Source organism: Oreochromis niloticus, linkage group LG4 (genome assembly GCF_001858045.2).
Source record: "Oreochromis niloticus isolate F11D_XX linkage group LG4, O_niloticus_UMD_NMBU, whole genome shotgun sequence".
In the NCBI taxonomy this organism is placed as follows: domain Eukaryota; kingdom Metazoa; phylum Chordata; class Actinopteri; order Cichliformes; family Cichlidae; genus Oreochromis; species Oreochromis niloticus.
Genome location: NC_031969.2, coordinates 5,438,425 through 5,451,987, shown reverse-complemented (window position 1 = coordinate 5,451,987; position 13,563 = coordinate 5,438,425). Strand labels below are relative to the sequence as shown.

At 40.9% G+C, this 13,563-nt stretch overlaps 1 protein-coding gene across 1 annotated transcript; it reads right to left on the bottom strand.

Moving 5' to 3' along the window:
• Positions 1–252: 252 nt before the first annotated feature.
• Positions 253–10,424, bottom strand: LOC100704251 (cyclin-dependent kinase 5 activator 1). Its single transcript, XM_003446404.5, has 3 exons — positions 9,859–10,424; positions 6,776–7,415; positions 253–6,687 (listed from the first exon to the last, which is right to left on the bottom strand). Exons 2-3 carry the CDS (start codon positions 7,289–7,291, stop codon positions 6,196–6,198), a joined length of 1,008 nt encoding a protein of 335 aa, XP_003446452.1. The 5' UTR covers positions 7,292–7,415; positions 9,859–10,424; the 3' UTR covers positions 253–6,195.
• Between the last annotated feature and the right edge of the window lie 3,139 nt (positions 10,425–13,563).

Here is a 13,563-nt window from a genome sequence, read left to right as displayed (position 1 = left end):
AATTGAGGGATTTGGTATTAAAATTTTTATCACCAACTAAAATTAAATCTGCTCTTAATGACTCTCGAGGGTCAGGTTAGGGAGCTAGTGAGTAATTGCATTTTTTCAAAAATTATTATGATGCTCTTCCTCCCTGCTCCTCTTCAGCTGCCTCAAATGTGCAGCTTCAGAGACTCTCTGCTGCCTTTCTGTGGTCCGAGTAAGCACTGTCTCAATATCAGTCATAACACCTGAACAAAATACAGAACACCATGCTTGTAAAGATTTTTATATAAAGTACCTGTAACAGTTGATCAAAGTATTCTTATTTCTCACATACATATTCATACATCCACATAGTAACAGATTGCAGCATCAGCACTCTAGTAACACTAGTAGCCTTGACTTTGTTCACCAAAGATTCTTGTTTACACAATATGATTCACAAATGAAAAGGAAGGAAAACCGACTTCATCATTAGAAGCATATGTCACACAATAGTTTTTTTGTTTTGTTTTTTGTTGTTTTTTTGTCTTGTATGTCTCGCAAGATAAAATATGGCACATGGTTATGAGTTAATCAATGATGAGAACATGAATCGGAGGGGGTGTTATCAACTCATACGTTCCCTCTCCAATGCAAGAAAAAGGTTCATTCAGAGGACAGCTTTCCTTTACCTTCGGTTTTCTCTTTCTTTGTTGTCCCTGCACAGCTGACAGGCCTGGAGCAGGAGGAAAGTGGTCATAAATATTTTGGTAATTTTACACATTAAGAATCATCACTCCTAACATCAGTGTCAAAATCTGACACTACAAGGGTACTGAATAAAGAAAATAGAATATGCAGTGTATCAGAGAACGAGTAGCGCTGACCGTTTGTGAAAAATCACGGCTTGTTTAATGATTGTTCACTCACAGCTTAGGAACTGTAATGCAGCACAAGAGGTCTCAAGCTTTGGGTTTGTTCACAATGTGGAAAGACACATTTCCAGAGTTTAAGGTGGTTCCTTATCGGTGCCATTCCATGAGAAATGAGTTAAGCTATGTTTCTCATCGCTAACGTAAGATACAATCATTAGCTTAACCAACAGTAGTTACCCAAAAGGCCAAGCAGCTAATTATTTTAATAATGCAGTGCCCCTTTTATCACAATCACATCCACTTAGTTGTATATACACTATCTGTGACTTTGATGCTATCAGAGTTTAAGCTAGTGTTAGCAGTATTGTCCATTAGATCCACTAACATTTACTGTAGCAACCCTAGCTAGCATCACCCAAGATAACGTCACATTTAACAGGCATCTTACTGTCCTAGCATTAAAAGAAGAAAAAATAAGAGTCCTATTGACATTATTCCCTATAAGGTATGAATTGAACAGACCAATGTTTTTATTCGGTGACGAAGCTAACTTTTTGCTTGTTAGCTTTAGCCTTTGTCTTCAAGCATGAAGTTGTTTGTAGCAACCAGTTGCTTCATTAAAAGCCTTTTCATATCTCTCTAATAAATTAATAACTTTTTGTATCCGCTTGAGTGTGCCTGTTCTCAAAACTCTTGATAAATGTTCATCTACTTCACCCTTTCTTTTGGTGTGTTTTGCTGAACATACTTTGGTTAAAGGTTGTTTTGTAAGAGACTACCAGTGACGAACAAACACTGGCAACCACAGTGACAGCTAATCCCCATTTAACAGGGCAATGGGTGTTGGACAGTTACATCTCATTAGTAAACCTGTTGTCTTGCTTTCCCAGTTTCAATTTAGCTGTTTATTAGCAACCATATATGCACACTTTATCCATTAAGTGTGGGCAATTAGGGTTTCTTTTAAAAAAATATTAGCCACTAAATCAATAGCTCGCTTCAGCTACTGGTTTATTATAGTGACACAAACAAGGCAAATGCTATTGTTAGCATTCACAAGTCACCTGTGCATTGTACAGACAGAATTCATTCCAACAAGTAATTTTGACATGACGCAGCTATAGATAATAAAAAAATAATTTAGAGAATATTTTAGCTAATGTTTATGTCAAATAGCCATCAAGTTAGTTAGCCTTTGACTGTTGTTCTTTAAGCCAGTAACCTTTGTTAGCTAGAAATGAGAAATTTGTTTTATGGAATTCTTTTAATTAAATGATTAATTATTTATTTTTGGATCAATTACAATCTAAGATTTGCCACCACACCTGCTGCCCTTATCACTGTAAGATTAGACAACCAAAGGCTTGGCCTGTGTTGTGGGGCTTAGCAAACCTTTAACCTTTAATTCTAAAACCGTGTCATTCTTCTATTAAATCTGTTAGATACTGAAAGTACTGACATGAATTAAAATTGCAAATTCTTGTATAACATTAACTTATTACAGTTCACATACATCTTGTTATGGAGTTGATGATTTGTAACCATTTGACCTGTCTTTTATCCTTTTGCCTGCAGAGAAAGGTCCTTTTGGATCGTCAAGTACAAGAAATTGCAAACAGGATTATTCAACAGTCATCTTGTGAATGCTTTTGAGGAATATGCTACTTGTCTACTATTCAACCCATCAGAAACAGCTAGGAGGAAGGTCATGTAAACAAGCATGTTTGCCATGGATTCATTCTTAGAGTGCATATTTGTCTCATGAGGTCTGACTCTGGATCAAGGCTACATGTTTTTCTTCAGAGCATGAAAGCGCTGCAGCCCAGTTGGTTATCATCTTAGCATGAAACATCTCCTGCTTTGTGAAGACACGAGTCTGGAAAGAGGCATGACATTCTGTTTGATTTAAAATCCATTTCCTCATTTTTAAAAGCAAAGTCTTCATTTCTGTGTTTGTTTTGTTTTTTTCATATTACAAGGGAAGGCCAAATATTATTATACACAAATTAAACTGAATGTTGAACGCTCCAGTGTTGGATGACTCCAATTTTGGCATATATTTTGCAAAGTGACACAAACAACTTCTCTGTATATTGAATTTACAAGCTTTCCATTTTGGCATCTATTCCTTACTATGTAAAGAAAGTCTTTTTTCTGGTCTACATCTCGGATGTACAATGCAGCAATATCATGAAAAAGCTTACTCATGACAACTTTATAGTCTTTCTTGGCTCATGTTATTTTGTTTTCTTTTTCTTTTTGTATGAAATAATGAGTCTTAGAATGATATGGCACAAGATCTCCGCCCTGCCGAGAGGGCGCAGGTTTTCAAAAACTGAAAACATCTTATTGGCTACTGTTAGACTTAGAGATATGACATCATCAAGGATAACACTCTCACCTCAGGGGGACATGTATAAGATCAGTATATCCATTTAGCCATCATAATGTTTTGAAGGACTACCCTTACAAGGATCCTGTAATGGACCATCAAAGTTTTCAATAAATTTATTGGTGACACAGACTGAAATCTCTTCTATAATCTCTCTTGTCATTCTGGAGGAGCTTTCCAAAACTGAATCATAATACCTTTGAGCTTCTTCATAAAATTCAGTTTTGGGCTTGAAACTTCTAAACAGAAAGAGCCATACAATCTGAAGATGTGGGGTCTTTAAAGGTGGACTTTAGGTGATTTAGGAAGAAAAAAAGCACCAGATATATGGATGGAAATTGTTTGATTTAGACAGGAAGTCTAGAGATTTTAGTCTGCCTTTTGTAAGTCTTCAGTCTGAAAATGTGGCTGCTTACCAAAAGTCAGAACTATTGTACTCTTTACCCTCTGAGGCCTAAGTAATCACCCTATACTATCAGAATATGTAATATTTGTTCATTTTTTCTAAGGCCTAGCAATAACGGGACAAAGAACATATCGGTTCTAATTGACACATCAAAATGTGTTTACATTTGTTCAAAAAAACCCTTATTTTCTTGTCTACAAAACTTAGGGTTTGGGGCTTAGATCTCAGATAGTTAATGTACAATAGGTTGCTGTAGAGCCACATGGGGTAGGATTAGGGGTGAGATGCATTTTAGCAACATGCTCAACAGGTATAGTTGCAGAAACGAGATGAAATTAGCTTCTAGATCAATTCTTACTATGATCACATTTACGTTTGATCCAAAATGTAAAACATTTTGTTTTTACAGTTCATTAGTTCTCAGTTTTCTCTTTGGACAAACCAAATAAGTGACCAAAGAGACATAGAGGCTAATCTCGGTGGGCTCTTTTAGGCCTCTGTGTACATGAATACCAAAAATCTGTTTTAAGGGCAAATGCTTGACCTTGCGTTGACTGATAGATTTGTAGTAATGGCATGTCCACTTCTAACCTTTCACATATTGCCCTCATTGGATCGTCCTTGCGCCCGGATGTCACATCGCTCAGTCTAGCTTTCAGCAGTTCAGCATAGCAACTGCTCAGTCTCTTTTGTAACATGAGGCATGGCGTGCCCAACACAAAGCAGCATGCTAGGAAACCTATAGAAGCACACATGCATGTCAAACAACTCCGTGAATAAGTAAGCCATCAGGTCAGTGGACCAGAGAGTCTCTAAATATGGGACAACTGGACTGAACTGCACCAGACAAGACATGACTGGTTCAGACCAGACCGGAGCGATCGAAATGAGAGAGAGAGAATCTGTGTTGATTTATTTCGTCCATGTTGCTGTGGAGAGCCATGAGCAGAGGAAAGAGGGGTGGGTGTTGGGACTTCAAACAGCAGCCGAGGTCTCTGGTACCAAGTGGTGACAGCAACATCAAAGTTTTGTTTTGGAAGAAAAGTCACATCTACGATTGTTGTGTCTGGCTCTGCACTTCCACAGCTGGAGCATACTCACATTTACTTTTGATTGTGTAGTCATTGGCTGAGAAAGCGATCACATGATCTGCTATAAGAACATATCCCCCATGACCCATCACCACCAGTCATTCATACAGTGTGATGCACCCAACACAAGTGTAGTCTTTTAAAAGTATTCTTTCTTTCTTTCTTTCTTTCTTTCTTTCTTTCTTTCTTTCTTTCTTTCTTTCTTTCTTTCTGTTGTCAGCACCAATATGGACTGCAGGAGAAAGTGCAGGGTAAGAGAAATAAATGAGCTCGTTCCCTGTGTAAAATGTGCCCTGGAGGGGTCAGTATTGCATTTTCCCACGTATTTGTAAATGTAAACAGCTTACACAAGGGCTTGTTTAATAATTATTCATCTGTCCCAAAAGGATTAGCATGTCATACTCTTAAAAATAGACAAATGGTCTCCTAATTCCCAGAATATTTGACTGGATAAACCCAATTCCTTTAAAACTACAGTACTTTATATAATATGCGGATGCATGAATCCACTACAGTACAATAAATAGGAGGGCCAATTAAACAATCTGGTTGACTTGATCTCATCCACTCTATGCAAGTTAATACTCTTTATGTTATGCAAATGGACCTTGCAGAACCATTTTTGATGAGTGCAGTAAAGCTTGGGAAGGACTTTAGGAATAAGGTAAAGCGGAGTTGGCAATAAGCAAGTGGTCATGTGCAAGGACATATGAAGTGACCTCATGCAATGTGGTTCAATTCTCTATAGATAAAAATGCCTCAATGCTAAATATATACTGTATACATATACAGTATATATATATATATATTTATATATCCACCCTCAGTAACTAAATCTGTGTTGTCTGGCGTCTCTAAACCCATTTATGTTTGTATTCATTTTCACAATAAAACTTAGTCTGCACTTTATTTCTTAACATAAAGGCCAGACTGACAAATCGCTTTACACCCAAGGTAAAAGGTAAATCCAGTGGATCTCTTGCTCTCTCTATCATGCTGTTAATGTCTTGTCATGATCTCTGCTAGCCATGCTTTTGATAAAATATGGCTTTCCTTGTCTACATTGTCAGATAAATTGTTGCTGGGAATCTGAACAGTTGTATCTCAGCTTTAAAACTTGTTACCCTGAGCTCAGGGACCTGGATGCTGAATGCCAACAAGTAGCCTGTTAATCTTGGGAATCTAATCAGATCCAGTCGATGTGACTGGCGGTTTGAGAAACACCTCAGCAATCCTGATTTTATCTGCTTTTTTTAACTGCAGCCTTTGGGTAAATTTATCATCAACACTATGTTTCATGCAAGAAGATCAATCTTCTACATTGGAAAAATTGGTTAATAATCACCAGTAGAGACGCCAGACAGCATTACAGCTCAAAGGTAACGTTACACTGCATTGCATTAGTCTTCCTGTCCTCAACCTATTCACCGTCTATCCTTCCATCCTTCCCCCCCTCCCAGCGCCCTCTTATCGGTCAAGGCCTATGAGGAGCTTGGTCTTCTCTTCCTCTTTCTTGCTCTCATTTTTCAGATCAGCAAACACCTGGGTAAAGAAGTGTGGGTCGGTGTTGATCTGGAGCATCTTGCCACTCATGCGGTTGATGATGTCCAGGCAGCGGTCCCAGAAGGCTTCTTTCTCTGCTTCCACCAGGAAGGGCTTCAGTGGGTAGGAGATCTCATTGCCCATGTAGGAGTAGGACAGGTAGAGGCAGGTAAGCAGTGAGGCCTGCAGCTCGCGCTCTGAAGCCACCTCAGCTGAGACCACATCGCGGCACAGCATGTAGAGGAAGACCACATTGGCTGGAGTAATGAAGCCCTGATCCTGCCAGCCCTGAAGAAGGAGGGAGCGGTCCACACTGCGTAGCCAAAGCACTGGATCTGTCGGGGATAGACGCTTTAATCTGTAACACCGACGGCACAGGAACTCACCCAGGCTGCGCATAAGTTCACTCGTGGACGCCTGTGTTTAGGAGGGAAGGAGAGAAGACTTGATCAAATTATGCATGGATGAGTTTTTAGTTTTTCTTTTACTATAGAGTGAAGGTTACCTGAACAATGACACGTTTTGGCGTTCCAGCTGCAGTGGAAGGCTGGATGCCAGAACCTGTGAGGGAATTCTTTTTGGCAACGACAGTAGCTACGTTAGCCAAGGTTTTGGAGGCGGGCAGGTGGGAGGAGGTAGTGGTAGTGGTGGCTGCTGGGTCCTGGCTGGATGAATAGGATGAGAGGTTAGCACAGGACTGAGACTTCTTGAGCTTCAGGCTATTGGAGGCTGAGTTGGTGGTGGCGGCTGCATGACCATCCGGAGAGCTTCCTTTCCCTCCATCCCCGCTGTCTGACTGTAATTTCTTGGACCCCTTCCTCTTTGCTGATACAGCCACTATACGTTTCCATGGGAGCACACTGATGATTGAGGGGCGTTTTAGGGACTTTGCTGCTGCAGCAGCGGCATCCTTGGCATTCTTGCTGTTCTGGACGGCGGTGTAGTGGCCCACCGTGGCCGGCCCATCCTCAAACAAGGCTGCCTTCCGGTAGCTAGGAGACAGCGATAACACTGTACCCATGATGTCTGGTTAGAGTTAGCAGCAGAGACAGGGTGCAGTGGAAAGTAGTGGGGGAAAGCTTTTTGACTAGTCTAGACAAAAAGCTTGGAAAGGGTCAGCGTCTCACTTCTGGAAGAGGTTGAACCTGTGCGCAAACAACAGAAAAAGCAGCAGTATTCAATATTAGATAGATTTCATTTCAACTGATGAAGTTGAATCAGTCTTCTCTCAGTAGAGAATGAGATGTATATGTGGATTGGTTTATCAAAGCAAAGAATAGACCTAGACGCTAGAACTTAACACTCCACTAGCTGATGAATATTGAATATGAATGATGAATATTTTTTGCCTGTTTGCAAGACCAGAAGTAAAGACAGACACTGACTCAAAAGAGAATATTTATGATTGGGATGGTGAACTTTCCCCTAAAGCGTTCAGTCTATTGCCTTCCTCTGCTAAGAGAGTTTCCTCACTATGAATTCGACCATCCAGTTAGATAATTTCATGAGGTTGCTGCTGTCAGCCTTGTCAAACATGAAAAATGAGCTACAGTCTCTGAAAAAAGATCCTGGGATGAAAGAAAGGCCCGTAGTAAGTGTAGTATGAGTTAAGTTTTTCTTTTTACTATTTTAAATGCTACAATTCTCACACCTGAGCTTTGGCTTGTTTTGGTGAGGAGAGAATGAGGAAAACCAAGAAATATTGTTAAAATCTCTAAGTTAAATGTGTTGGGTTATACACAAACTAGTTTTCCAAGGGCAGTATGAACTGAAGACTACAACCATGACAAGATATCCAGATGAAACACCCCACATGGCTGTTGGACTTTCAGATAGGACTTTTCACAGTTTTCTAGCACAGGACTATCTCAACGGAGTTTTTACTTCTCCTTTTGAAAAAAGAGTAAAGCGAGAAGCCATTGTGTTCCCATTGAGGTTGACTAGTGTCTGCTCCAGTCAACCATGAAATGTGGTTAAAAGGCTCTGCAAAATGTAAGCAAACAGACTTTGAACTAAGTGTGAGGCAAAAATTTTCAAGGCCAGAAAGGACCTCACACACTTTGGTGCTCAAGGTCTTCATACTAGTCCAGAAATAACCCCTTGCCTTCTTTTAACCATAAAAAGTGACAAATTTGGTTGAGAGTCCAAAGATATTTTGATATCTTTAAGATCGGAAGACATTCTATTTGTTTTAGTGAGGGAAAATAGGAAAACTTGGAAAATGTTTGGGAAAACCCATCAAGATATACTTTCTATTTGTTCCTCTTGGGTTTCCAAGTAAGGAAGACCTTGAATATGATTTTAAAAAGTGAGATTAGTTTTCGAGACCAGAAAGGACACTCTGGTTCCTACTTCGTGATATCAAACGCAAATCAGATGAAAATGGCCCAAACAACAGTTCTCAAGGTCTTCTTGCTAGTTATTCCTCCAAGGCCCCCAGCTTGGCTAAGGTAGTTTGCTTAAAATTTTTAACTAGGAAGTCAAATTCTTGACATTTCAGTAACTCTTTTGCAAACAGCATCCAGACAAGCAGTGCCTTTTTGTTTTCTTTTGATGGAGGAAGAATCCAAGCTCCTGGAGAAAACCCAGTGGACAAACATAGTTTTCAAGCCACAGGAAAATTTTGTTGTGATGCAACACTGCTAGCTGCCTCACCCGCCTACTCTGCAGTAGCATACAATAAATATCAATCATATCAGTGTTTACAAATCAACACATCTATCATTGGTGATCATTGGTGAAAAACCTGGAATTTTATCTGCTAGACCATGAGAAACAACCTGCAACCGCCCAGATAGACATTTACACAGTGAATCTACTGCCCACTTGTAACAATGACAACTGAAGAAGCTCCTGCCTGAAGGAAGAGCCTGCAAATGCAGATGAAAGCAGGTCACGAGACCAGCTTCCCCCTTTCAGAACACGTCAATAGGAGGATTTTAGGTTAGGTGGTGGGAGTGTTTTTTTAACTGCGCAAATCTCTGCTTCCAAGGTCCACATTGAGCTGTTGGCACTGTATGTTCTTTAGTGAAGAAAAGCACCCCATTGCTTATGGTTACAGCAATATACCAATGAGTGAAAGAGTCAGCCAACTGCATTAGGTGTCTGTGCAGAAACTTCATAATAAATCGTGCAGCCACACAAATAGCTGGCATTCCATCACAGCAGTCATGTATAAATGGCCGCACCGCCCCACATAAAGCTGCATATAGACGGCACTGGTAGCCCCAGCATGGGCCTACCAGTGTTCACCAGCATTATATAAGAACCGAGATAAGGCCACGGAGGCAGGGAAAAGAAATGTGCGCAAGCATCCATCTTAGCTTCAAAATGGAAGCCTTGAACACCCCCCCACCCCCGAACACCATCAACACCGCCAACACCAGGCAGCATCAGAAACACACACCGAGAGGCATCCACGGCCCTTAACATTAGGGAAAAAAAAAATGTTTTTTTCTCTTTTTTTGAGCAGGGTTACTGTGTACTGTGTACTGACTGATTCTGCGTTTATCTGAGAGTTATTTGGGCGTCTTTAATATTTCATTACCTGACAAGGATGGTGTTACAGGGAAAAAACATGTATCCTACCTTCTAATTAATCTTCTCTTCTTGTGAAATCCATGTATCCCACCTTGACCTCCCCCCTACCCTCGCTGCTGGGTAAGATCAAAATGTGAAAAAGCTTTCCGCCCACGGTATCCACAACCGCCGGCACGAGCTCGTCCAGCCAAACGGGTCTCGCTCGAACACCGACAGGTCTGCTGCCCGCGCCCCTTCCCTTCAGAGCCTCATTCAGAAAGAGTCTCTCGCTCCTCTGCGGGAATACACACGCAAAGCAAATATGTGCCGCACTCCTTCGCTCGCAGCGAGTGGAGAGATGTCTTCCATTGAGAAGCCCAAAAACCTACACGGTGGAGGCTGTTTGATGCTCACAGCCCTGCCAGACATGAATCAAACAGCACGCCGGCCCGCTGGTCTAAAAACCTACATTAACACAAAAAAGCGGCGACACAGAGAGAGGGGGACAGAAAAACATGGCCACGATAAAGTCCAAAAATAGACGGCAGCTTATTCCCCCAGTAAAGCAGCAAAGCAAAGAGAGAGAGCGAGACAGAGAGAGAGAGAGATGCGGGCATCAGCACTTATTCGGGTTGGATGTGGGAGAGAAACGGCGCTCTCTCATTGGCTGCTGCCCGGATGCTGCTGCCGCCGCTGAAGCCATTGGCCGCCCGCGGGCTCCAACCTATCGCTCTCCGAGGTGCTGAAGCAGCCGGCCAAACGTGTCGAAGCTGCTGCTGCTGTGCTGTGGTGGTGAAGGTGGAGGAGGGAGGCTGCTGAGGATCAGCGCAATGATTTTTGTGAATCACTTCATCACAGCGAGTGAGGCCGAGCCCCGTTAACACCGTGTTTGCTAACAAAAAATAGCAGCTTCACGGGCGAATCCCCCCCCCCCCCACACACACACACACACACAGAGTCATTTTTCAGATCTTTCAGATGAAAGTCTGGCAGAAAACTACAAATGTTTTTATTTTTAATCAAATGCCACTTTTATAGTTGCTGGCAGTTTCAGTGACATCACATCTATTTTCTTAGCCTCTCGTGCAGTTTATGGACATTGCGGAGAGGCTGTGTACCTCATTGGTCCTCCCATTACAGGGCTAATACTGGGGGAAATACTACGTAGTAGAAAAGTCCTAAATAAGAACAAGTCTGTTTACCATTTAGTCAGCTGACTCAGTCTTAACCAGCTCCTCTCTCAGAAAAAGGGCAATGTTAAAAATCCATTTTCTCCTTACATTCACAATCTACATAAATGTAGCGCCCTGGGACTATATTTTCTATTTAACAGGTAACATGAATACATTCTTAAAGAGACAGAAAGCTACATACATGTTCCCAGTGTGTCTGCGCAGGTTGTCGGCTGTCCAGGTCAGGGCTTTTTTGAGTGGTTGAAAAAAGGAAGTCAAATGGACTTCATCCAAGAGGCTTCTTCAGTTCTAAAACCAATTGGTGGAGAGTCCCAGGTATTTAACCCCTAGTAGGGATTGTTCCCATTGTTCCGTGGGTCACTAACCCTATTGATCATGTGAGTCATCACATGAGCCAAGGCGTGAAAAAAGGCGTGGATCTTTATCATCACCGGGATTAAGGGTGAAACACCAGTAATGAGATGAGATCTTGCCCCACCTCATCCTGCGCCTGGGAAGGGACCTCAGGACTCCTTAGGTGTTTTGTCCTTGTGTGAAATCTCCACTCCGATCCTGAAACCACGACTCCTACATTCCTGCTTTCTGAGCCTTTTTATTCGTAAGCTGTCTGACATCACTACAACAGCAGGGATGACGTCTGACAATCAGAACCTGGTTAGAAAGCTGAAGCTGGCTTGGTTCATACAGATATTGCTGGTACATTTATTTATTTAGTTTTTGTAATAAAAACCACAAAGACCGTGCTCTTTCCAACTGTGTTACATTGCCCACCCCTTGATTGAATCACAGCAATCTGGCAGACGGCTCAGAACAATCAAAGCCCACACGCACAGACTGAAAAACAATTGCTTCCTCAGAGCAATGCCCTTCATCACACCCCTCCTGCTCATCAAAGCACTGATTACCAGAAATACCCCCCCCCCCCCCCCCCCCCCCCCACACACACACACACACACACACACGCACACACACGCACACACACATTGCACTTACACATACAGATCTGACGCCCCTGCTCTTTTTGGCTAAAGAAAAGTGTTTGCTTAAAATGTCATTGAACACTTGAGTGACATTAAAAGACAATTAAAATTGGAAACTATTAAGAAAATAAACATTGACTTCATGGAAATTAGAATCCCTTAAGGGCCTGTCAGCACAATTATTCAAAGAAGAAGCCGTTATTTTGATGAAGTTAGTGAACAGCAAAATGCTTTTTTTAAAAAAAGGAAAACTAGTGTAACTCTGAAAGGAGATAATGAAACAATAATAAGTTTGTCAGTTCAGCCAATCACTACCCAGATATTTCCAAAATGTACTTAGTTATGACATTATTTCAAAAATGACAACCAGCACTGATCAGGAGGAGTATCACAAACCCTTTTGCAGGCACTTCTCTGACACTCTGCAGGAGACACCAAAACCCGATGCTTCCCGCAGTCTCTCTCCAGATGAAAGTCAGTGTAAAATCAGCCTGTACAGCTGCTTTCCAACAGCATTAACACTTTTTCATCCACGATCCAGACTCCATAAAAAGGCAGTGAGCTGGAAAATGGATTTATCTGAATGGCTCTCTTCCCAAATACAGCTCTACCCACGGGCAACGGAGGCCACTGAGTGGGACACGAGGAGGGACTTTTGTAAAGCTTCTTAAAGAGGAAGCTTTATCTAAATTCTGCAAAGAATAAGATACACAGTGAGGCACAGCTGATGGGTGACTGTATGAATATATGACGAATAAATCAATATTCAGATTTATGGATCAGATGCTTAATGATTTTCAATTTTCTTAAAGGTACAATAAAGCACAGTAGGGATACATTATTGATCAGCAATCAGTGCTTTGCTGTTGACCTTATGCTTTGTGGCATGATGCATTCAGGATGCCGAAACAAAGCAGTATTCAGGCCCGACCCTGAGGATGACACACAGGCAGCTGTATGCACAATTACATTACATTTTCTTCAAGCAGCTCTAATTTCAACCTCTGACTTTCAAACTGTCTTGGGTAAAATTCAAAAACATGTAATAGGCCATGAACATAAGACAAGATGATGTGCAGTAAATAAGCAGTAATTTGGAAAAATTAACTAGCAGTAGTTCTTATTTTCATTGTAGTTTTCTTCCTATAAATTTTACTGCATTCAGTTATTAATGACATAACTTAAGGCATATTTGTGTGATTTAGTTTGGTTGAGTTTGTTCAGCATGAAGGTTTCCTGTGAATGTTTTATCATTTTTGAAATAACACATACACAACAACAATAATAATAAATGATGTTTTTTTTTAAATTATTATTTGTTATTATCACTTAGAGTAAATTACAGCAATCAGGCACAAACTGAGTGTGAGCAGCACAGGAGCTGGTGGCATCAACAGACTGAGTAAACAGATCAGGAAGGCTTTTCAAAATTTTAACATTTGATTGTTTTGCTTTGTTGAAATAGAAATATTTATATTTAACTTATTATTGTTTTTATTATTTATTATTTCAGGTGTAATTCTTTAATTTTGTGTGTGGTATAGTATCTTAAAGGGTCAAGGCACCCCTCCAGTATTTTTTTTTTAAATATTGTAATTTTC

Bases quoted from the DNA above. Each gene is read 5' to 3' on its own strand.
- LOC100704251 (XM_003446404.5), bottom strand. From the start codon at position 7,291: ATGGGTACAGTGTTATCGCTGTCTCCTAGCTACCGGAAGGCAGCCTTG. The intron at 6,688-6,775 runs GTAACCTTCACT...TCCTAAACACAG, and splicing joins CAAAACGTGTCATTGTTCAG to GCGTCCACGAGTGAACTTAT.